This window comes from Pelophylax lessonae (genome assembly GCF_965119305.1).
Source record: "Pelophylax lessonae genome assembly, chromosome: 5".
In the NCBI taxonomy this organism is placed as follows: Eukaryota; Metazoa; Chordata; class Amphibia; order Anura; family Ranidae; genus Pelophylax; species Pelophylax lessonae.
Window position 1 is genome coordinate 393,186,167 of NC_138772.1, and position 26,734 is coordinate 393,212,900.

A 26,734-nucleotide genomic window follows, 5' to 3' on the forward strand; every position below is an offset into this window, starting at 1 on the left:
AGTGTGCACACTCTTAAACTAATACTTTGTTGAAGTACCTTTTGATTTTATTACATCACTCAATCTATTTGGTTATGAGTCTATAAGCATGGCACATCTCCTGTGCACAGCCCTCTTCAGATTGGCCCACAGATTTTCAATCGCATTCAGGTCTGGGCTCAGGCCAAGAGTACACACCTCACATTTTGGTATTTATTTTATTATATCTTTTCATGTGACAACACCGAAGAAATTACACTTTGCTACAATGTAAAGTAGTGAGTGTTCGGCTTGTATAACAATGTAAATTTGCTGTTCCCTCAAAATAACTCAAACACACAGCCATTCATGTCTAAACCGCTGGCAAAAAAGTAAGTACACCCCTAGGTGAAAATGTCCAAATTGGGCACAATTAGCCATTTTCCCTCTCTGATGTCATGTGACTCGTTAGTTTTAAAAGGTATCAGGTGTGAATGGGGAGCAGGTGTGTTCAATTTTGTGTTATTGCTCTAACTCTCTCATATTTGTCACTGGAAGTTCAACATGGCACCTCATGGGGAAAAACTCTCTGGGGATCTGTAAAAAAAAAATTGTTGCTCTACATAAAGATGGCCTAGGCTATAAGAGTACCAAGACCCTGAAACTGAGCTGCAGCACGGTGGCCAAACCATACGGCGGGTTAACAGGACAGGTTCCACTCAGAACAGGCCTTGCCATGGTCGATCAAAGAAGTTGAGTGCACATGCTCAGCGTAATATCCAGAGGTTGTCTTTAGGAAATAGACGTATGAGTGCTGCCAACATTGCAGCAGATTTTGAAGGGGTGGGGGGGGGGTCAGCCGGTCAGTGCTCAGACCATACACCGCACACTGCATCAAATTGGTCTGCATGGCTGTCATCCCAGAAGGAAGCCTCTTCTAAAGACGATGCACAAGAAAGCCCGAAAACAGTTTGCTGAACGGAAGCAGACTAAGGACATGGATTACTGGAACCATGTTCTGTGGTCTGATGAGACGAAGATAAACTTATTTGGTTCAGATGGTGTCAAGCGTGCGTATTGGCAACCAGGTGAGGAGTACAAAGACAAGTGTGCCTTGCCTACAGTCTAGCATGGTAATGGGAGTGTCATGGTCTGGGGCTGCACGAGTGCTGCCGGCTAAAGAACTGCCTTGCTAAAGAAGCTGAGCGTAAAGGTGATGGCCTGGCCAAGCATGTCTCCAGACCTAAACCCTATTGAGCATCCTCAAACGGAAGGTGGAGGAGCGCAAGGTCTCTAACATCCACCAGCTCAGTGATGTCGTCATGGAGGAGTGGAAGAGGACTCCAGTGGCAACCTGTGAAGGTCTGGTGAACTCCTTGCCAAGAGTTTTAAGGCACTGCTGGAAAAAATGGTGGCCACACAATATATTGACACCTTGGGCTCAATTTGGAATTTTCACTTAGTTGTGTACTCACTTTCGTGGCTAGCGGTTAAGAAATTAATGGCTGTGTGTTGAGTTATTTTGAGTAGACAGCAAATTTAAACTGTTAGACAGGCTACTTTACATTATAGCAAAGTGTCATTTCTTCACTGTTGTCACATGAAAAGATATAATAAAATATTTACAAAAAAATGTGAGGGGCGTACTCACTTTTGTGAGATACTGTAAAAAAAATATACTGTATATATATATATGTATATATACACACACACACACACATACACACACACACATACATGCATTCACACACATAAATATACAGTACTGTGCAAACATTTTAGGCAGGTGTGAAGAAATGCTGTAAACTAAGAAAATTTTCAAAAAACTGAATTTTTGTCTTACCGTAAAATCCTTTTCTCTGATGTTCATCGACGGACACCGCTCCAGATCTTCTTGACCTTAAGGTTTATGCTGCCCCCTACAGGAGTAGAACACTAGGCGGAAAAAAGTTTGATTACGCATATAGGGCAGTCCCAGTGTTGTATACTCCCACTTCCTGTTATAGATCTTCAGTTTTGTAACCAGCAGTGTCAGAAGAACATAAAACCTAACTCAATAGAGGGGCGGGTGCTGTGTCTGTCAATGAACATCAGAGAAAAGGATTTTACGATAAGACAAAGATCCAGTTTTCTCTTTTGTTCATTGACGGAAACAGCTCCAGATCTTCTTGACTCTTGGGACGTTCCAAAGCAGTGTCAACATGAGGGGTGGGAAAAACACAGCAAGAAAACACTTCCGAAAGGCTAAACATAGCCAACCAGGTAAAAAAGGAGATCACCCAGGAACAACTGGAGCTCATCTGACAAAAAACACCCTCAAAGAGGACTAATCCTCTCCAACAGCGGCCTCCAAAACCTTACGGCCAAAAGAAGCATCCGCAGATGCCAACACATCAGCCTTATAAAATGTTGTGAAAGTGTGCACAGACAAACAGGTGGCAGCCTTGCAAACCTGCACTACCAATGCCTGATGATGGAAGGCCCAAGAAGCAATAAGCGCCCTCGTAGAATGTGCCCTAACAGGGAGAGGAGAATCCTGACCCTTAATGGAATAGGCCTGCACCACCATCTGTCTGATCCATCTAGAAATTATCGCAGCAGACGCGGCCAGCACCTTACGGGGTCCATCTGTACGGACAAAAAGAGAATCCGATTTTCGGAACAACTTAGTCGCTGCCAGGTACACCCTGATTGCCCGAACCACATCCAAGTAATGTAAGGCAATCGCTTCAGGATGCTTAGGCTTAGGACAGAAGAAAGGCAACACAATGTCCTCATTTAAATGGAAACCAGAGACAACTTTAGGAAGAAATGGCTGGCAGGGACGAAGCACCACTTTGTCTCTGTGAACCACTAGATAGGGTGAAGGCCAAGACAATGCAGCCAACTCTGACACCCTGTGTGCAGCAGTAATAGCCACCAAGAAGGTTACCTTCTGTGACAGAGTAAGCAGAGAAACCTCACAAATATTTTCAAAAGGCGGTTTCTGAAGAACCAACAGCACCAAAATGCGGTCCCACGGAGGTAATGGAGATCTCAGCGGGGGAACCAGGTGGCGGACCCTCTGAACATAGGTGTGAACCAAGGAATTCATGGCCAACGAGCACTGAAACAAAATCGGCAGGGCCGTAATCTGGCCTTTGTTGGTACCCAAGGCCAAACGCTGATCTATACCTCTTTGGAGAAACTCCAAAACACGAGACACTGAAAAGGAACGGGGGGAGATTCCCCGAGACTCACATCAAGCAATGTCGCCTTCCAGACTCTATGCTAAATCTTTCTAGAAGTCGATTTTCTAGCTTTTAACAGCGTAGGAATCACAGATTCAGACACCCCTCTAGCCTTCAGATCAAGGATCCCCTCGTACCCTGGCTCAACAGGATCAGATTGCCTACAGAGTGTGGGTTCTTGTTCCATTTGGCAAGAATCTACTTTTGCAGGTATCTGGTATTGAACTGAGCAAACAGAACCGCCTTGAAGGTGGAGACCATCAAGCCTAGTACTTGCATACAAGTCCTAAGAGATGATCGCTGGCTGGACAACAGGAGCTATATCACATCCTGCAACTTCTGGAGTTTAACCTCCAGAAGAAACACCCGGGCTGAGGCCGTGTCCAGGGTAAGGCCTAGATAGTCCAGCTTGGTGGACGGGACCAAAACAGATTTTTGGAAATTCAGTTTCATTCTGAACTCTTGTGACAGGGAAGAACTTGATAGAGAATGGCAGATATGCCAATTTCCAAAATGGCCATGTGGGACGTCCTAATTAGTGCCAATTATCTACATCCACTTCCTATATAAACATTTATTGCTGGATTATCTTCAGCTGGTACCTTTCCTTGTGCCTTGAAACTCCTGCTTGATACCGACCCGGCTATCCTTGACCTGCTTCTGGCTTTCTCCTGCTCTGAACCTGGCTTGCCTTACGGACTTCTCCCTGCCTGTTCCTGATTGACTACCTGTGTTTGACCCTCGGCCTGGCTTCTGGACCTTGATTTGCACTAACCTGCCCGCACTTCCAGTGATCCAAGTGGCTGTCTTATCTACTGCGGATCCGATTCCTGACACAGCTACACATGCAGGCAACCCATGCACCTTTGGGCACAGCACCCTCTGTCACCATCTCCAGGGGTGCTCTGCACTCAGCCGCAAAGGGAGCCCTCTCGTGACCTCAGCCTCCAACCAGGTTCGTGACAGCATAATTCAGCCATTATGTCTGAGGCTGAAAGAGGAGCTTCCCCGCTAGAGGCTCTATGCCAGCAGGTTGCTGGCCTTACCCAAGCAGTGAAGAATCTGCAAGATGGATACTTTCAATTAGAGGGTCGCCTACAGAACCTTGCAGTATCTGCTGCACCAGTCATCCAGAATCCACCTGCTGCACCCTCTGCTTCAGCTGCTTCAGCCCAAGAACACCCCGCATTTGCCTCCTCGGTGGTCATGCCAGCTCCAGAACCCAGAGTTCCATTTCCCGAAGGCTTCTCGGGGGACCGACAGAAGTTTAGGGCATTCCAGAACACTTGCCAGTTATATTTTGCCCTCCAGCCCAGGACTTTCTCCCTGGAGTCCGTGAAGGTGGGGTACATCATATCTCTACTCTCAGAGGACCCCCAGTCTTGGGCTCACCATTTGTTAGAGCAGAAGAGCCCGGTGCTTAATTAAGTCTCCACGTTCCTGGATGCCATGGCACAATTATATGATGACCCTCAACGTGTGACGACTGCAGAAACTGCCCTTCATAACCTCAGACAAGGGCGACGCCCAGTGGAGGACTATACTGTGGACTTCCGCAAGTGGTCGGCAGATACCGGCTGGAATGAAGCAGCTCTTAAATACCAGTAACGGCTTGGTCTATCTGAAGTCCTCAAGGATGAATTAGCCAGAGTTGATGCCCCAGCCACCCTGGAGGATCTTATTAAGCTGGCCATTCAGCTTGATCGCCGCTTGCGGGAGCGAAGCTCTGAAAAGACTGGTACCTACCGGCCTTCCTGGATGCTCCCCAGGGTTCCACCCTCACCTGCACCTGTGCTTAAATCTCCGCCTGCTCCTGCTGCTGAGGGAGAACCGATGCAGATTGGACTAGTACGAAGTACCCTATCCCCTGCTGAGAAATTACGGCGACGACAGGCCAATCTCTGCCTGTACTGCGGAGGTTCTGGACATTTCCTAAGCAACTGTCCCGTGAGACCTAGTAAGTGCCTTCCTCCATGTCCTGTCTACTTCCAGGTCTCTGGATACCCTCCTGCTCACCTTGTCCTACCCATCTCGTTGCAGGTGGTGGAAAGGGAGATCCAGCTCCAGGCATACCTTGATTCCGGAGCAAGCAGCTGCTTCATGGACATTACCTTGGCAAAGATATTACAAATACTGCTTAGGAATAAGAAGCAGAGACGTGAAGTCCATCTAGCTGATGGGACTATTCCCAGATCTGGACCTGTGACACAGGAGACTATCCCCATCCTAACCTGGACGAACTCTGGTCATCAGGAATTTCTCTGCTTTGACATTTTGTGTTCCCCTATGTTCCCTATTATTCTCGGAATTCCTTGGCTCCGGGCGCACAATCCTCAAATTGATTGGCCATGGGGGAGAATCTCCTTCAACTCAGAATACTGCCAGCAGCGCTGCTTTGTCCCCGAAATCAGCAAGCCTCCCGTTTGTCTGTCTGTTCAACCCATCACCAGAACTAGCAAAGTAGTACTGCCAACCTATCATTCCTACCTGGATGTTTTTGACAAGAAAAAGGCTGATGCCCTACCACCTCATCGACCTTATGATTGCCCTATTGAGCTACTTCCAGGTGCGGAGATTCCTTTTGGGCGAATTTTTACTCTCTCCGAAGTTGAATTGGAGGCTCTACACCTTTATATCAATGAAAATCTCGAGAAAGGATTCATTCGCCCCTCTTCCTCTCCGGCTGGCGCTGGCATCTTCTTCGTCCAGAAGAAAGACTACTCACTGAGACCTTGTGTGGATTATCGGGAACTTAATAAAATTACAATTAAAAATCGTTAGACACTCCCTCTTGTCCCTGAACTCTTCCAAAGATTCCGTTCTGCCCGAATCTTTACCAAGCTAGATTTAGGCGGTGCCTACAACTTGGTCCGCATTCGCAAGGGAGATGAGAGGAAGACAGCTTTCAGGACCCGCTTCGGGCACTTTGAATATCTAGTCATGCCCTTTGGACTATGTAATGCTCCAGCCACCTTCTAACATTTTGTAAATTACATTTTTCGAGAGTTCCTAGATCACTTTGTAATAGTGTATCTAGATGATATTCTCCTCTTCTCTGCCTCCCTGAATCTTCATCGGGTGCATGTAAAAAAAGTCTTGGTCACAATAAGGCTACATGGACTGTATGCAAAGGCAGAGAAGTGCGAGTTTGAAAAACTGTCCATTCAGTTTCTAGGACTGATCATCTCCACAGAAGGGATCTCTATGGACCCCCAGAAGGTGGCTGCTATTATCAATTGGCCAGCTCCCACTGACAAAAATGGATTTTTGTAAGATCTTACCGTAAAATCCTTTTCTCTTAAGCTCATTGACAGACGCAGTACCCGCCCCTCTGTTTTTGAGTTGGGTTGGGTTAAATTCTCTAAATACTGCTTTGTGACATAACTGACTTCCTGTAGCAGAGAGAGAGAGGATATACCCTCTGGGACTACCCCTAAGGTGTGGCCAGAACGTTTTTCTTTCTGCCTAGTCCTACTCCTGTAGAGGGCAGTATAACCCGAGTTGATATTAATCAAGGAGGACTGCGTCTGTCAATGAGCGACAGAGAAAAAAGGCATCCAGAGGTTTGTTGGGTTTGCTAACATTTACAGACGTTTTATCAAGGACTTTAACACTTTCTCCCATTACCCAGTTAACCCGCCAGCAGGTCCGGTTCCAATGGCCTCAGGAAGCCCAGTTAGCCTTTGATCAGGTTAAGATCCTTTTTACATCCGCTCCAGTACTGCAACACCCAGATCCAGCTTTGCCCTTTGTTCTTGAGGTACATACCGCTAAAGTTGCCACAGGAGTCATTCTGTCTCAACGTCAGGGGGCCAAGGCCCTGCTTCACCCTGTCGCTTTCTTCTCCAGGAAGATGACTCCACCAGAGAAGAATTATGATGTGGGTGACCGGGAGCTACTAGCCATCAAGTCGGCACTGGAGGAATGGCGATACCTACTGGAAGGCGCTACACACCCCATCATAAACTTTACAGATCATAAGAACCTAGAGTACCTCAGGACCGCCAAGCGACTCAGACCACGGCAAGCCCGATGGGCCTTATTCTTCTCCAGGTTCAACTTCCACCTTACATATCGCCCAGGATCCAAAAATGGGAAAGCTGACGCTCTTTCCTGCATGTTCCCAGAGACCCCGGAAACACCTACTCCCAGCACGATTCTGTCACCACACAACTTTTTGCTGCTCCAAACCGATCTAAGCACAAGTATCAAGCAAGCCTCTGCCCGGTACCCAGAAGCTGAAACCTTGGCATTACAAAGAGACGGGAATCTCTTATGGCATGATAACAACATTTTCATCCCTCCTGAAGTAAGACCCCAAGTCCTGAACTCTTGTCATGATCACCACCTTACCGGCCACTTTGGCGTCAGAAAAACGTGTGATCTTGTTCAAAGATCCTTCTGGTGGCCCAATCACAGATAGGATTGTAAAGATGTGGACACCTGCGTAACTTGTCTCCGCAGTAAAGGGCACAATATCAAGACTTGGGGCTTGCTGAGACCTCTCCCTGTTCCGGAACAGCCATGGAGGATATCATCAATGGATTTTATTGTCGACTTACCCCCTTCAGACTGAATCACCACCACCATTAAAGAAATTGTCCCGACTACATGGACTACCAAGTAGTATTGTGTCCGACAGAGGGGTGCAGTTCACTTCCAGATTCTGGAAATCATTGTGCAGGACTCTACAAATCCAAGTCTGTTTGTCATCCACATACCATCCACAAAGTAACGGACAAACAGAAAGGACCAATCAAACATTAGAGCAATACCCGAGATGTTTCTCTACCTTTACCCAGGACAACTGGGCATCTCTTCTTCCATGTGCCGAATTCGCCTCCACGAATCAATCCCCATTTTGGGCAAATTATGGGTTCCATCCCTCTTTTTTGCCCAATGTCATCCCAGAGGCTTCAGCACCTGCAGTCCAGTATAGGGTTGCCTCTATACAGTCCAACTACCAGACCCTTAAAGAAGCAATACTGAAGGCTCAAGAGGATTATAATAGGCACTTTGACAAAAAGAAGAAGGGAAATCCTATGTTTAAGGTTGGAGACGAAGTTTGGCTTTCCACAGCAAATATCAAACTCACTTGTCCCTCACAGAAATTGGGTCCTAAGTTAATTGGACCTTTTGAAATCAAAAGGGAAGTTAACCCTGTGGCATTTGAACTAAACCTTCCGAACTCCTATAAGATACACCCAGTCTTCCACGTCTCTTTACTTAAATCAGCAGTGACTAGTTCATTCCATAACAGGGAGGAGCCACCTCCACCTCCGGTTACGGTAGGGGAGGACACGGAATTTGAAGTGGAGGCCATTATAGATGGTTGAAGAGGAGGAAGACAAGTGCAGTATCTCATTAAGTGTAAGGGGTTCCCGCCTGTAGAAAAACTCATGGGAACCAGCAAGTAATGTACATGCCCCTAAACTCCTTCAGGAGTCCTTCCAACAGATTTCCGGAGAAACAGGCACGTTTGGGCATCCGGAGGCTGTCCCTCGGAGAGGGGGGGGGGGGGCACTGTCAAGGAAGAACTTGATAGAGAATGGCAAAAATGACAATTTCCAAAATGGCCGCGCGGGACTGTCAGGGAATGGCAGATATGCCAATTTCCAAAATAGCCGCGCAGGACTGTCAGGAAATTACATATATGCTAATTTCCAAAATGGCCATATGGGACGTCCTAATTAGTGCCAATTATCTACAGTGGGTACGGAAAGTATTCAGACCCCCTTAAATTTTTCACTCTTTGTTATATTGCAGCCATTTGCTAAAATCATTTAAGTTCATTCTTCTTCCTCATGAATGTACACATAGCACCCCATACTGACAGAAAAACACAGAATTGTTGCAGATCCTCTCCAGTTCTGTCAGGTTGGATGGTAAACGTTGGTGGACAGCCATTTTTAGGTCTCTCCAGAGATGCTCAATTGGGTTTAAGTCAGGGCACTGGCTGAGCCATTCAAGAACAGTCACGGATTTGTTGTGAAGCCACTCCTTCCTTATTTTAGCTGTGTGCTTAGGGTCATTGTCTTGTTGGAAGGTAAACCTTCAGCCCAGTCTGAGGTCCAGAGCACTCTGGAGAAGGTTTTTGTCCAGGATATCCCTGTACTTGGCCGCATTCATCTTTCCCTCGATTGCAACCAGTCGTCCTGTCCCTGCAGCTGAAAAACACCCCCACAGCATGATGCTGCCACCACCATGCTTCACTGTTGGGACTGTATTGGACAGGTGATGAGCAGTGCCTGGTTTTCTCCACACATACCGCTTAGAATTAAGGCCAAAAAGTTCTATTTTGGTCTCATCAGACCAGAGAATCTTATTTCTCACCATCTTGGAGTCCTTCAGGTGTTTTTTAGCAAACTCCATGCGGGCTTTCATGTGTCTTACACTGAGGAGAGGCTTCCGTCGGGCCACTCTGCCATAAAGCCCCGACTGGTGGAGGGCTGCAGTGATGGTTGACGTTCTACAACTTTCTCCCATCTCCTGACTGCATCTCTGGAGCTCAGCCACAGTGATCTTTGGGTTCTTCTTTACCTCTCTCACCAAGGCTCTTCTCCCCCGATAGCTCAGTTTGGCCGGACGGCCAGCTCTAGGAAGGGTTCTGGTCGTCCCAAACGTCTTCCATTTGAGGATTATGGAGGCCACTGTGCTCTTAGGAACCTTAAGTGCAGCAGAAATCTTTTTGTAACCTTGGCCAGATCTGTGCCTTGCCACAATTCTGTCTCTGAGCTCTTCAGGCAGTTCCTTTGACCTCATGATTCTCATTTGCTCTGACATGCATTGTGATCTGGAAGGTCTTATATAGACAGGTGTGTGGCTTTCCTCATCAAGTCCAATCAGTATAATCAAACACAGCTGGACTCAAATGAAGGTGTAGAACCATCTCAAGGATGATCAGAAGAAATGGAAAGCACCTGAGTTAAATATATGAGTGTCACAGCAAAGGGTCTGAATACTTAGGACCATGTGATACTTCAGTTTTTCTTTTTTAATAAATCTGCAACAATGTCAACAATTCTGTGTTTTTCCGTCAATATGGGGAGCTGTGTGTACATTCATGAGGAAGAAGAATGAACTTAAATGATTTTAGCAAATGGCTGCAATATAACAAAGAGTGAAAAATTTAAGGGGGGTCTGAATACTTTCCGTACCCACTGTACATCCACTTCCTATATAAACTCAGCACTATCTGCCATTCATTGCTGGATTATCTTCAGCTAGTACCCGATTTCCTTGTGCCTTGAAACTCCTGCTTGATTGATTTCCCGTTACCGACCCGGCTATCCTTGACCTGCTTCTGGCTTTCTCCTGCTCTGAACCCAGCTTGCCTTACTGACTTCTCCCTGCCTGCTCCTGATTGACTACCTGTGTTTGACCCTCGGCTTGGCTTCTGACCTTGATTTGCACTAGCCTGCCTGCACTTCCAGTGATCCAAGTGGCTGTCTTATCTACTGCGGATCCAATTGCTGACACAGCTACACCTGCAGGCAACCCGTGCACCTTTGGGCACAGCACCTGTCACCATCTCAGGGGTGCTCTGCACTCAGCCGCAAGGGGAGCCCTCTCGTCACCTCAGCCTCCAACCAGGTTCGTGACATCTTGCAGAGTTCGTACTGAAATGTCCAGACTGTTTTTTAATGCATTCGGAGACTCTGCTCGCAGAAGGAGATCGTCCAAGTACCCCAGTACTGCAATCCACTTCTGCCTGAGCAATGCTAACAGTGGGTCCAAAAAATTTTGTGAATACCCAAGGAGCTGAGGCGAGACCAAAGGGTAACACCACAAATTGATAGTGCTCCTCGTCCATGGCAAAGCGAAGGAAACGCTGATGCCTGATATATATTGGGATATGAAGGTAAGCATCCTTGATATCGATAAAGGCCAGGAAATCCCCTTAATGAAGAGATGCCTTTACCAAGCGAATGAACTCCATTCAAAATTTCTGAACCCACACAAAGCAGGTCAAGGCATTGAGGTCCAGAATTGGACATACCTTGCCTGCCTTCCTGAGAACAGTAAATAGGTTTAAATAAAACCCCTGAAAGCATTCCGATCCCGGAACCGGTACAATGACCCCCTGTGAAAGCAGATCCTGTACCGCCCCAAGAAGACCTCGTAGGCGATCTGGGGCCAAACACAGGTTGGAAGGAAAGAACCATGCCACAGGCAAGGACCGGAACTCGATCTTGTAACAGGACTGAATCAACTTGTGGACCCATTTGTCTTAAATCAAGGAGGTCCATGGATCTGGAAAGAATCAAAGACGTCCCCCTACCCCAGATATGGGTAAGGGCGCCCCTTCAGGCAGAAGTGGGCTTTTCTGTGGTCCCGGAGGAACCCACTCTTGACTTTCCAAGCCACAGCCTCTTGGAAACCCCTACCGGGTTCCGGGCAGATTTAGATCCCTGGTCCTTAGATCCCGGGGGGAGAAAGGACCGTTTATGGGCTGGGAAGAAAGGGCCACGTTTGCGAAAAGACTCTTTGCTCCTGGTAGTCTGTAGAAGCAGAGTACTCTTACCTCCAGTAAGACCCTTAATGAGCTCTTCCATGGAAGCTCCGAACAAGTGGTCTCCTATAAAAAGGAGGTCAGTCAATACCTTCTTGAAAGCCTGGTCCGCAGACCAGTATTTCAGCCATATCATGCGGCGAAGAGTCACCGCTGCCTCAAACACCCTACAGGCAAATGGGGCAGAATCCAGAGAGGCATCACAGATATACTGCAACCCCTGGACCAACTGGTCCGCCAGGTCAGGAGGAGGTTGTCCTCCTTCCAAATCCTGGCGCAGTAACTTAGCCCATTCCTTTAATGTCTGGGAAACCAAGGTTATGGCAAAAAAACAGCTGCAGAATGGAAACGGCCATGGTAAAAAGGTATCGGACCAGAGATTCAACTCTCTTGTCAAAAGGGTCCTTAAAGGACGGAGAATCCTCCACCGGGAGAAGGTTGGTTTTATTCAACCTGGAAACCTGAGAGTCCACCCCAGGTGGAACTGTCAGTTTCTTTACTAGGAACTCTTCAAATACCTTCTAGCGAAATGTTTAGGGACCCCGACAGTGCATTTGGGGTAACCCTACTGACTCGCAACAATGTGCAAAAGATAAGCGGGAAAGTGAAACACCCATGCCGCTTTGGAGGCTCTGCGGGTAACAAATTGCACCGGCGCAGTCCACGCAGACGAAATGGAGATGCGTCCTCCAATTTCAAAGTTACTGCACTGATACAATCAGCGCATCCACTAGCGCCTTTTCATGCGCAGCTGTAGTGGAAGAGGATTCATCCTCACTATCAGAGCAATCAGGGTGCGTGGATGCAAACCCAGTCGGGTGATTCGCATCCGCTGCGGCAAAATCAACCTCAGAATCTGAGGAGACAGAGGATGCAGGTTAGGGCGGTGGATACTTTTTGCTCGTCCTATTTTGGAAGGCCATATCTACTTAAGACACCAGTGACTGCAGGACTGCTGTCATAGCAGACAAAGCAGACTGGGACCCAGAGGGCCCCGAAGCCTCAGAGGGGGTCAGGTGGTGACACGTGCTCCAGGGACTCCATGGTTAACCTGGGGACCACCAGCAAAAAGTGTAAAAATTGCTGTTAAAAATTCCTCCCACTGCTGCACCAGTGGCACCACAAGTCCCAGCACACCAAATACCTATAGCACCCACAGGAACTCACCACCCCCTCCTCAAATGCAGAGCCAGAGAGCCAGGCTACACACCGTGCAATGATCAAAGAGAAACCGGAAGTACAGGAACTGCCACTAGAGGCCCACCGCCAATTCACTACTCCATAGGCTTCAAAAACATGACCAACGATTGATAGCAATGGGAAACTACAAGAAAATGGCTGCCGGACTACACAAACATGGCCGCCGACTATACATGCAGTCATCCACGGAAAAATTGTGGTTATACACGGAACCCCGGGACCCCAGCTACACTTGGACAGTACGGGGGGACCCCGCTAGTGACCCCCACCAGTACAAACCCCCCCAAAACCAAGTTATGCACAAACAGGGTCGCAGCCCCCCCCCCCAGAACCCCCTTGACACCCCCAAACAGAAAAAAACAGATATAGATGCCCCGGGGATGCGGGGAGGTGGTGGTCCGCAGAGGGACCCCGATAGTGATGGGGAGCGACATGAGGGAAGGAAGGGCACTCGAGGGTCCGACCAACCCAGGGAGGGGGCGATGTCCAATCTGAAAAATTAAACCCAGAAGGGAGGGTGGACACTACTCACAACACCTTGGGACCGGGCGAGCACCGCTTAAGGCAGGCACAAACTTGGTCAACCAAGGAAACTTAATGCAGCAGGTAAAAGACACAAGGAACATGGGCTGGAAACAAGGGTAAGACATGAGAACATAGGAACTGATGAGTCAAAATTTGAATGTAGCAGGAGACAATTTGTTCACCGAAGGGCTGGAGAGAAGTATATTAATGTAGGCACCAGTAAAACATAGTGGAGGTTCCTTGCAGGTATGGGGTTGCATTTCTGCAAATTAAGTTGGAGATTCGGTCAGGATCAATGATGTCCTCAATGCTAAGAAATACAGATACTTATCCATCATGCCATACCATCGGGGAGGCATGTGATTGGCCCCATATTAATTCTGCAGCAGGACAATAAACCTCAAACACACATCCAATGTTATTAGGAACTATCTTCAGGGTAAAGAAGAACAAGGAGTACTGTAAGTGATGGTTTTACCCTCACAGAGCGCTGATCTCAACATCATCTAGTCTCTCTGGGATTGTGGTTAGTTCTCCAAGAAGATGTCTGGAACACATCTATTTCTAAAAGCATTCTTAATTTAAAGCATTGTTTTCACTCCTGCCTAAAACTTTTGCAAACTACTGTGTGTGTGTGTGTGTATAATATATATATATATATATACACACACAGGAGATTTAAGTGACATTTCAAAAACAAAAGCATTTTTCCTTTATTCTCCCTTCAAATCAAAAAGCTTACTTTGGTGCACAAAACGCAAGTAGTCCCATATTCATGCGACCTTCTTTATCTGTTTTTATCTGTTGAGATTGCCCAGTTATCTGAAACAGAAAAAAGGATTGGTGAATGTGTAAGATTGTTAAACAAAACAGGGCTTACAAAATACCCTGAGTAGGCAATTACACCAACCAAAATGAACACATGTTATCAGTCCATGTAAAGAGGAATGGGGAAATGACTTATTCACAATTAATCACTTTACCACCGGAGGATTTTGCTGTCTTAAGTCCAGGCCACTTTTTGCGATTCGGCACTGTGCGACTTTAAATGACAATTGTGCGGTCATGCAATGTCATACCCAAACAAAATTTACGTAATTTTTTTTCCCCACAAACAGAGCTTTCTTTTGGTGGTATTTGATCAACTGTGCGATTTTCATTTTTTGCAATATTAATTAAAAAAAGTGACAATTTTGAAAAAATAACAATATTTTTCTACTTTGACAGTTAAAAAATATCCAATATATTCAATTTTTGTCATATATTTAGGCCAAAATGTATTTAGCTACATGTCTTTGACAAAAAAATTCTCAATGAGCGTATTTTTAACCGCTTTATGACCGGGAAGGTTATACCCCATTCCTGACCAGGCCATACTTTGCGATTCGGCACTTCGTTACTTCGCGGTCATGGGATGTTGTACCCAAATTAAATGTATGTCCTTTTTTTCCCCACAAATAGAGCTTTCTTTTGGTGGTATTTGATCACCTGTGCGAATATAACTTTTTGTGCTATAAACAAAAAAAGAGCGACAATATTTTTCACATTTTTTTTATATGAAATTTCCCCCCAAAAAATGTAAAGATCAAATTTTTTTTATCATTTTAGGCCAATTTGTTTTCTGCTACATATTTTTGGTAAAAAAAAAAAAATCGCAATAAGCGTATTTTGATTGGTTTGCGCAAAAGTTATCGCAGCTACTAACTACGGGAAATTTATGTCATTTTTATTGTTTTTTTTTTTTAAACTAGTAATGGCGGCGATCTGCGGCAGACAGATCGGACCCTTGACTGACATTTTTGACACACTTGGGGGTACCAGTGACATTACTACAGTAATCAGTGCTATACATATGCACTGTTACTGTACAAATGACAATGGCAGGGAAGGGGTTAACTTTTATTGGTGATCAAGGGGTTAATGTATGCCTGGTGCTTACTAACGTGTGTGGGGGGAGGGGACTGTGTGACACAGGGACAGATCGCAGGTTCAGCTATGCTGAATCCTGCAATCTGACCCTGCCTGTCACTTAGGAGATCCGCCCGCTTTGTTTACACAAGCGGGCGGATTTCCACACTCGATCCCCGATGATCGGGGAAGAGCAGCGGTGATCAGCGCCGCTCCTCCCCTGGCCCGACTCCCGCTGTAACTGAATACAGCGGGAGCGCGCCGCCCACGTCACTGGACGATATTGAGCCACTTTGCCGCAGTACAGTCAACTTGACTGGTCGGCAAGTGGTTAATAACTCTATGTTAAACTCCAAATGCATCTGTTCATTACAAGACATACAATCTGAGTAACAAAATGAAGCTTTAAAGGCCTTGACAAAAAAGACAGAAAATATCATAAAGCAAAGGATAAAGGAGGAAGTACTATCTTCCAACATAAATCTGCACAGGGCTTTTTTTCAGCTGGAACTTGGTGGAACTCAGTTCCACCAGCTCCAGCTCGGGTCCTCTGCTTTCTGCTCTGCACTCTCACTTGTAAATACATTAGTTTGGCTTTCGTGTTAACAAGTGAGAGCTTGTCTCCCAACAGCTCCCACAGATCTGATTTCCTGAGTGGTTCCCACTGAGTGCAGGATGGGGACAAGGAAGATGCAGGTGCCGGGGTGCAGTGCGGATGCCGACACCCCCCACTGGATGATCTACCTGCAAATGAGAAAGGCGGAGCCACCTACAGTGTGCGGGGAGGTACTAGAGCCTGTCTAGGGTGCTTCCGCATAATACAGTAACAATAGTAAAATATGTGGAAGATGGTGAAGTGGAGAAGACAGAGGCAGTGGAGGGGGGGGGGGGGGGGTTGCATGCAGAGGTTAATGCTGAAGAGGGGTGAAGGTGAGTTGTGGATGGGGGATGCAGCAGTAAGCAGCTGTGGAAGAAGGCTAAACTCTGTGCTCTGTATACAGCGCACCCCTGAACTCTGCACTCAGTAAGTAATGCACTCCTGGCATATAATGCCCCTTTAAGATCCTCCCACTCTTAGTGAAATTTGACCACACCCAGTATTTGATGCGGTTAGGAGGTTGTATGTGGGGGTCGAGGGGGGTTTTAGGGGGTCGTGGTTGAGTTCCTCTACCTATTTTCTGAGAAAAAAAAGCCCTGAATCTGCATATAATGTTCAGGCAAGACATCTCCTGCCTGTCTACATTTCTAAAATGGCATAAGGATCCATTAGGGGAATACAGATTGGTAGAGGTCCCATGTGGATAAAGCTATAATTGATGGAGTTATCAATTAATGGAGAAATTGCTTTTCTCTATAGAGAAATAATAGAAACGCATTGTTTTTATAACATTCCTAAAGTCCATAAAGGCCCAAATGAGGTAAGGCCAATCATAGCCTCACCAATGAGCTCTCCCAATATATAGATCACTTTTTACAAACGCTTGTACAGTCTCTACCATCTTATATTAGCGATTCCCTGAACTTGTCAGAGACCTTGAAATATTACACTTGGAAGTTTAGATACATCTGATTGATTTTGGATGTGAATTCGCTATACACCTCCATTCCTCATGAGATAGGATGAAGGGTGTAAGAATATTTTTTAGCTACCAATTCAGGGTTGCATAACACCTAGGTCCAATTTGTTCTAGCTAGTCCCCGGTTTTTGAACGCTATTCCAGTATTATATTTGGCAATTAATTTTACCTCCAAATCTGCGGAACATTAATAGACATGATTTTGTGCCCAGCTATGTGAATTTAACTATGACCCCTTGGGAGCAAACCCATATTTGGTATCACAATCCTTTTACTCCCCATATAGTCTTATTTGGATAATACATCAACAACATTATTGCCATTTGGGACAGTCCCCTTTCAGTTCCAAAATCATTCATTCATCATTGTAATTGCAATTCTATTGGCCTTTCATTCACTCATGTATGAATGTGATGCTACTACATTTCTGTTTCTAGAAATAGAATAAGGGCACGTAGAGTCTAAAATAATTTCAAGAAACCATGTCTGCTGGAAATTTATACCCTGCACTGTTAGAACTGTGTGAAGATGGTTTGGTGACTATCAGAGACTAACAGAAGAGGGGGACATTGACCATAGTGTGCCTAGACACTTTACATTAAAACATAATAAGTCCACAGAGAGCCTTCGAGTTTGGGTAGTAGAAACTATACCCAAAAGGCGGATCCTTCAGAGAAAGATTCCAAAAATATGCCATAGGGAGACTTTTTGAATATTTACTCTCGAAACAAACTAGCTCCAAAGGGGTTAAACCGAGGAATTAGAGATCCATACTATACTTTAATACAATGCTCCTTGTTTCCTGTGCTTATTGCAACAGTGGGTTGCCAATAGAAGATGGTTATACAGTATATATTAAAACCTCATGTTTAGTTAATTGTGGCTACAGGACTGCTGTAACTTAATCCTGAATACTGGGTCCAAAAGAATTCTAGAAATATAAAAGTGTGCTGTCCATTTAAATAAAAAGCTTATCTAAAACTCAATAACTACGATTGAAACATTACACATTAGTGCACATAATTAATGAAAAAAGATCTAAAAAAAAATAAATAAATAAAGCCATTTACAAATTTAGATACCTATATAAATCATTATTTTTAGAAAGTGCAAGCTAAAAATATATCAAGGAATTACACATTCAATGTCCATAACAAATAAATTCATCATAAAGTGTCCATGTGCCTTCAAAGGGCTCTGTGCTCAAAAATATAAAAAGTGCTCCAGTGCATAAAGTTCACTAGATAAAAGGCCTCTTATCAGACAGAAAGGATCTCAAAATATAGAAATCGCATACGCTTTATCTCCATAAGGATAGCCAACACTAAGACCACTCTGATAAATTGGGGGACTTGGAAGACAGAATGCGTAGAAATAATCTTCGCTTCTTTGGATTCCCTTAAGGAAGGGATGCTGAGGATTTTCTGGAGAATTGAATAAAGAATGCCATTGGGGTGGATCACCTCTCCCCCCTGTTTGCCATAGAGAGGGTGCACTGGGTCCCCATGTGCCCCCTCCCTCCAGGGGCTCCTTCAAGATCTATGTTGGCAAAATTTCTTAACTTCCGGGACAAGGAAAATATCCTGAGAGCTGCTCGTACTGTCCCTGACCTCCAATATAATGGTGTCAAGATTTCAATCTATTGACTCGGCTTCTACCCAGAAGCAGCGCATGGCCTTCCATGCAGTTTAAGCGTAGGCCCTGGGACAGGCAATTTGGTTACAGCATGCTTTATCCTGCCAAACTTCGGGTGATACATAATGGAAAAGCTCATTTTTTTTCTTTCACTCCAGGAGGCCTCCATTCGGCTTGATGGACTGGGATGAAACGCTCTTGTCTTCATTACTTTTGACTCCACTTCCTGCCTTCTGTTCCTGGATTGGCCCTTGACCTCACTCGGATTTGTTTATGTTTTACTTATGGTGCTCCTACCCCCTTGGCAGTCAGAGCTTTGATGGACTGAGCGCTCCTTGATGGCCGTTTCTGTATTTTCATCCTGTGAGTGGGTGCTGCCGCCACGGATCTCACACTTTTTTTTTCCTTCACCCACCCCCTTTTTTTTATTCTTCATTTTTCCACTTTCCTTTTTGTTTTTTGACTGACTACTACACTCTGGCATAGTTATGCCACTCTGGGCTGTTACTGTTTTTGGGCTAAAGCTCTCTGCCCGTTTTTATGGCAGGGAGCCGGGTGGGGGGTGGGTTGTTGTGCTCTGGGGTATGTTATTATTATTATGCTTGGTTTCTCTCTTTCCTGCATAGAATTATATTCTGCAATGGTGGTCAGCTTTTCATATGGTTTGTTCTCAGCGGTGTTGCGGACCCGATGGGCCCTTCTGGGGTGTTCCTTGCCCGCGCGTTCCTTGGGTCCTGTATGTATATCCTGTTTTTTGTGGGTGGGAATGTCCCGGGGCGCTCTGCTCCTGCATGTCTTTTTTTGCCTACTCATGACTCTTAAACTGTTAACCTGCAATGTTAGGGGTTTGAACTGCAAGATTAAGAGGTCCCTGGTGTTTGACTATTTTAAGTGCGCCAAGGCCAACATCCTTCTTTACAGGAAACCATTTGATGGATCCCAAAACGAGGGCGTTAAAAAGGCTGCGTATTGCTCATGCCTTTCACGCTACCTATTCCACCTACTTCAGGGGCGTGTCAACCCTGATTTCTAGGGACTGTCCCGTGCAGGTGATATACGTGAAAACTGATCGAGATGGGTGCTATGTTATAGTTGTGTTGACTTGCATGGATCAAATGTATACTGTTGTTAATTTATACCTCCTTCCGCCTGTGGAGGCTAGGCGACTTGATGACTGTGCGGGCTGTGCTCTCCATAGCCCAGGGATCTCTGATTATAGGAGGTGATTTCAATGCGGTGTTGGATCCCCTCCTTGACCGGCTCCATGGTTCTGTGCGGCCTTCGTTGGCCCTGGCAGACTGGACAGCCGCGTATGGTCTGACGGAAGCTTGGCGGTGGAAGCATCCACGACGGAGTATTCATGTTACTCCGGCTCACATGGCACCTTCTCCAGGTTGGACATGTTTTTTATCTCCACAGAATTACTTCCTAAAATTACTGAGGTAGCATAGTTACCGAGGGCGATCTCAGACCATTCACCCCTGGCGATGGACCTGGTGGTGGCAAGACAGCCGTCAAAGGCAGTATGGCGTATGAGCCCGTATTGGCTTGTGGAACCGATGGTGTCGGCTGAATGCGCTACTGCTATGTCCCATTACTGGGTGGAGAATGCAGAGGGGGTGGCTGACCTCACTTGTTGGGATGCTTCTAAGGCTGTTCATCGTGGGGCATATATGTGCGGGGGGGGGGGGGGGTCGCTAAATTTAAAAAGGCTGTTGCGGCTCATATTGAGGAATTGGCAGATGCGAGTGGTTCTAAACGAGCCTTAATTTAAGACCCTACCCCCGAGAATTGTGGAAGGCCGCGCAGCGGACGTATAAACACGCCCTGGTAGATAAGACTCAGAAACGGCTTCTTTATCAGTCTCAGCGTGTTTTTGAAACTGGTGACAGGAATGGCAGTCTGCTGGCCTTTTTGGCCAATCCCGTTCCGGAACCAGTTGCTATACCTGTGATTTTTGATCGTCACGGGCAGTCCTGCTCTTCCACGGCCGATATTCTTAGCACCCTCCACCGTTTTTACACTGACCTTTATACATCTAGTGCCCATTATACGCCCCTTGAGCTATATGAATATGTGGACTCTATTCCGTTTCGCAGTCTCAGCGCGGCCCAATGCTCCAGTCTTGACGCACCGTTCACTTTGGACGAGGTGGAATTTGCCCTCAAAACCTTCCCTAAACACAAGACCCCGGGCCCAGACGGCTTTCCTGTGGAGTGGTATCTGCATCATGGGGAGCTCCTTCTACCACACCTTTTGCGGCTATTTAAAACAATTTACAATGAGGTTTCGTTGCCTGATTCGCTGCGTGAAGCCCTGATAGTCCCGATTCCCAAACCTCATAAGGACCCACACTATTGCGATTCCTACCGGCCGATATCACTTATTAATGTCGAACTTAAAATCTTAACTAAAATCCTTGCGCTACGGTTTAATACAGTGATTAGCTCCATAATAGGGATAGAACAAACAGGTTTTATTCCGGGTCGCTCTACGTACACAAATATTCAACGTTTGTTTACTAACCTTCAGACTCCAAAACCTTCTCCCGTGCCTAGGGTAGTCCTGTCACTTGACACACAAAAAGCTTTGGACTCTGTGGAGTGGCCATATCTGTTCTATGTGCTGGAGAAGTTTGGCTTTGGGAAGGTCTTTCTTACTTGGCTTAGGGTTCTGTACGACCACCCGCTGGCCCGTATTCGGGTGAATGGGGTTGTGTCTAATCCCCTGCAGATACAAAGGGGCATGCGACAGGGTTACCCTCTGTCCCTCCTCCTTTTTGCACTCGCCATAGAACTATATTAAAAAAAGTCATTTCTTTTGCATGTGTGCGCTATTCTTTTTTAATATACATGTTGCTTGGTCCATAGCTGCACTGGCTTTAGATATACATGTTCAGGGTTTGCTCCCCCAATTTTTTGCTTGTTTATTATGTATTCGGTCTGACCAGACTTCTGGGGTTGAGCATCCCATCCCCCACACACACCTGTACTCTATTGGTGTCCACTATCAAGTAGATATAGGAGGAGTCCCCTGTAGTGCATTAGCACACCTTCCCAGCAAGGAGTGTTGTCTCCAAGGGTAAGAGAGGCTGGATTCACCCCTTTTTTATGGATAGTGTAGGACCCACTGATAATGGGGTACTTTGACGCAGTGGTGGGCTTGAGCACGATATGGCTATATGGTGGGACTAAATCACCATTTTTATTTATGGATTGTCTCCATATTTGAAAGTAATTTCTTTTGCATGTGTGCGCTATTCTTTTTTAATATACATGTTGCTTGGTCCATAGCTGCACTGGCTTTAGATATACATGTTCAGGGTTTGCTCCCCCAATTTTTTGCTTGTTTACTCGCCATAGAACCCCTTGCCCAATTGCTACGTTCCTCCACAGATATCCAAGGTATGTGTGTGGGGACTCTTGAGGAGCGAGTTTCTCTTTATGCAGATGACATGTTGCTCTATTTAACTGATCCTCAGGGCACGCTTAGGACGGTGCTTAGACTCATTCAAGACTTCTGTTTTTTTTCCGGTTTTCGGGTCAACTGGACTAAGTCCAGTTTGTTTCCGGTGGACATGGACACCCCTCTTTCCCTTCCTGAGGGATGCCCCTTGCGGCTCACCTTGTCCTTCCGATATTTAGGTGTCCAGGTGCAACAACCTCTGTCTCTTTACCTGGCCAATAATCTACTCCCCTGCTTGGCTCTTTTAAAATCTAAATTGGATCACTGGAAGCATCTGCCACTGACTCTGACCGGTAGGGTAAACTTGTTTAAAATGGTCATGCCTAACCTAATAATAATCTTATTTACCGCTGCAGTGTTGCTGCCTTTGAGGGTACAGCGCTTTTGGAATCCTCCCTTAAGATCTACTGTAGGTGTGAAACTTTGTTTTCAGTACCACCAGAACTTTTTTCTCCAAATCAACCTCTATGGTGTAATCCTAGGTTACCTAATTTTTCTGAATCTCAGGACGCTGTTCTATGGGCAGGGAAGGACCTCAAGTATGCTCATCAACTGTTTAAGGAAGGGATTTTCAAGATGTTTCAGCAATTTCGGATGGACTTTCGGGTACCCGGCTCCTGGCACTACCGTTATCTCCAATAACGGCACGCGGCCATAGCCCAATTTGGGCCTGGCCCAGTCTCTCTTGTCAACTCTCCGCTGGAAAAGGAGTTGTTGCAGGATGCGCATACCAAAACGCGTACTATAGTGTACTGATTTGCAGTGTGCCGTCTCGACTGGATGCTATTAGGGCCGGGTGGACGAAACACATACCGGATTTCTCAGATGATGACTGGGAAGAGCTGCTTGAGGTGTATTTTAGGACCCCAATATCTGCTCGGGATCGACTGATACAGTTGTGTATCTTTCATAGAACTTACTATACCCCTTATAGGATGTTCTTGATGAAAGAGAAACCCAACCCGGATTGTCATAAATGCTGTGGGGCGCCTGGTGACCTACTTCACATGTTGTGGGGCTGTGCGAAAATTAGACCCTTTTGGTCTCTGGTTACCCACTCCATCTCGACATCTCTAGGCCTGCCTAATGTATGCAACCCCAAATGGTGTGTATTGGGGATACTTGGAGACATCGATCTTCGGTCTCACCAAAAACAATTTCTTAGACTCCTGTTGTTTTATGACAGGAAGACGGTGGTGATGCAGTGGATACTTACAGACAGGGTCCCTCTTGATTTATGGAAAAATGTAATTAATCAAGTTCTACCTTTATACAAATTGACATATGAAGCCAGGGGCTGCCCAGAGAAATTTACAAATATTTGGGGTGGATGGGTTGACCTGGCAGATACCTGTGGCTCTGCTTTGGTTTAACTGGAAGGAGCGCGCGGGCTCTGAGGGGTCCCATCTTTGGTTCTGCACACCGCTTGGGGGAGTGATTGCAGTACTGATCACCACTTAATGCTATTGCAGTGTTTCTTTAATTGAGTAGTTTAGGATGGAGATGATTCACTATACCACTACCTTTATTGGCTAACCTTGGTTTTTTTGTTTGTTCTTTGTTGTTTTTTGATGCTTATGAATATAGGATTCAGCATTCGTTGCACTACTATCCCTGCTTTCTATAACCTGTCGTGATATCTGCAGATACAGTATTTTAGGTTCTCTGTTATTGTGCTATATATTTCTTGTGTGACAAAACTCAATAAACTTGAAGTTTAAAAAAAAAAAAAAAAAAAAAAAAGATAGCCATCACTCTCACCATCAAATCTCTAGGTAGCTCCATGACCCCTTCAGTAAGACACAGCAGTGGTTTATTCACAGCAGGAGCACACACACGCCTTCACTTCAAGAGAACTTTCCAGTAACCATCATTATGCATCGGCTAGTCTGCCTGAGTTCCACTGCACCAACATTCACCTGCACATAACGTGTGCTGGCTAAACATACTATAATGTTACAATCCTATAGGAGAAATTTCAGGTGTTTGTCCCGAGCTAAAGCAGTACTTGTTGGTTGCTAGAGAGTTCTATTTGAAGTGAAGGCTAAAGCGTGTGTTCCTGCTGTGGAGACACCACTGCTGTTCCTTACAAATGGGGGGTCACAGGGCTACCTGGAGGTTTAATGGTGAGAATATTGACCATCCTTGGGGAGATAAAGCATATCTCACACATACGCCCTGAACCTGAAAGACACAGCCGTCGTACAGGTACGTGATTTTTCCTGTACAAGCCACCCACCTACTGTCAAATGCAGACAGGTGGTCAGCAAGTGGTTAATATTAATATGAAGAATACATTTAATTTAGTTCGTCAGGATATTCATTTATGACCAGATGTATTTATTTAATTAAAACTGATTTATTTTTATTTTAATATAGTTTTAAATAGCGGCTCAAATATGATGAATTTTTATGTAAATTATCATTTTTTTATCCTATTTTATTACTATCTTGTAGTAGAATACCTGCTGGGATCTGTAGTTCGATTGGCACATATTTTATATATGTTTTATAAATTGAATATACAATCATGCTGGTTTAAGATATTAATGGCATTTGATAGCAATTTTAATTCATTTGATAAAGATATTCAATATATCACCTGATTTTTTTTCTCCCTGTCGTGGCTCTGCTGCATCTTGTCTAAAGACCCTGATGCAGCACTGTTGAGCCTTGGTTCCAGTAAGATACGGAGCGGACTCCCACTACCCTTTATCATAAAGACCTTTGGTTACCATTCAGAACAGGCTTGACAAAAAAGAAATTTCCTCAAAACACATTGCTGCCCCCTCACCTGAAATATGGTTCCAGCCACGAGAGTACATGATAGCGGGGAACGCTGCTCCAGGTCAGCAATTAGAGATGGCTGGCACTGGGGCTTTACATCTGCTGCTTCCCAACCTGATTCCTGGGCTTTATAGCCCAGTACTTTTCTACGCTGGAATACAAGTTGCTGGAATGAAAGTGTGCTATTGTTCCTAATAATAAATTGCTACAGGCTTTTTAATTGTATACCACGATCCTGTCCATTTTTGTCTTTTTGTATCTGTGTTATAGGCTGATACCTTCAGATGATTAGACATGGGCTAGAGCTTTGCGGAACATGCCCCTTGGCATATTAACAATGTTCATATAAAAACATCTGGGTAGCAGTGACCATAACATAATTTCATTTAATGTTAGCTGTAAGCAAAAAATGCATACAGGAAATACAAAACACTTAGCTTTAAGAGAGCAAATTTTCCAAGGATGAAGGCTGCTCTTCAGGATTTAGACTGGGAGGAAATATTGGCATCGATGAGCACAGAACAGAAATGGGAATTTTTCAAAAAGACTTTATGCAAACTCACTGCAAAGTATATTCCCATGGGTAATAAGTTTAAAAGGCTAAAAATAATACCTATGTGGCTCACGGCAAAGGTTAAAAAAGCTATAGATAAAAAGAAAGGGGCTTTTAAAAAATATAAAAATGAGGGAACACTATCATTGTTTAATTGTTACAAAGAATATAACAGAACATGTAAAAAGGAAATCAGGGAAGCCAGATACCAAAATGAACGACAGATTGCAAAAGATAGTAGGACAAACCCCCAAAAATTCTTCAAATATATTAACAGTAAAAAGGTTAGGTCTGAGCATGTAGGCCCTTTAAAAAATAATCAGGAGTGGGTGACTGGGGACAAAGAGAAGGCAAATGTATTAAATACTTTCTTCAGCTCTGTATATACAAAGGAGCATGGGGGAGTTCATGACCATGAGGATGGTATTGACACAGCCCCAAATGATCCACAATGGCTCAAAAGTGGTATGGTCCAGAAATATTTAGACAGAATAAGGGTGGATAAAGCACCTGGACTAGATGGCATCCACCCACGCATCCTAAAAGAACTGAGCGCTGTAATTTCTAAGCCTTTGTTTTTAATTTTTAGGGACTCGTTAAGGACTGGAATAGTACCACTGGATTGGCGTAGGGCCAATGTGGTGCCTATATTTAAAAAGGGATCAAAGTCTTTGCCAAGTAACTATAGACCTGTTAGTTTAACTTCTATAGTCGGGAAGATATTGGAGAGTTTAATAAAAGACCACATAGATGGGTTCTTGCTGAAAAAAAATATTTTAAGCAACAGACAGCATGATTTATGAGAGACAGAAGTTGTCAAACAAACCTGATTTCTATTTATGAGGAGGTAAGTAAAACCTTGGACAGAGGGGTGGCTGTGGATGTAGTATACTTGGATTTTGCAAAAGCGTTTGACACAGTTCCCCACACACGGCTAATGTGTAAGGTAAAATCTACTGTATTGGAAAGATCAGTTTGTAATTGGATAGAAAATTGGCTAAAAACTGAATTTTTGTAAAATCTTCCCGTAAAATTCCTTTCTCTGAGTCCTCTGACAGTCGCCGCCCACTCATACAGTCTTCACCAATGGGTATTGACCTCTTATCCACAGGAGCAAGCTAGGCATAAGACTTGTTAAAAACAAAGTAATTTACATATACACACCTGTAGGGGGCTGTCCCACTGGTCCAATACCCTCCTGCTATCAGCCTTCCCAACTCAGTTTGGTAGCAAGCAGTTAAGTCCATAAAAACCCCAAAAGAGGGGCGGGGGCGGCGACTGTCAGAGGACTCTGAGAAAGGAATTTTACGGTAAAATTTTACAAAAATTCAGTTTTCTCTTACGTCCTCTGACAGTCGCCGCCCACTCATACAGTCTTCACCAA

At 45.1% G+C, this 26,734-nt stretch overlaps 1 protein-coding gene across 1 annotated transcript in view; it reads right to left on the minus strand.

Annotated features, from left to right (window-relative positions):
- The window catches only part of SMCHD1 (structural maintenance of chromosomes flexible hinge domain containing 1), a 1,054,086-nt gene that overhangs the window by 337,958 nt on the left and 689,394 nt on the right, over nucleotides 1-26,734 (minus strand). The window contains exon 32 of the mRNA XM_082259552.1: nucleotides 14,168-14,247. Within this exon, the coding sequence (XP_082115678.1) occupies nucleotides 14,168-14,247 (80 nt within the window). The remainder of the gene's footprint in view (nucleotides 1-14,167; nucleotides 14,248-26,734) is intronic.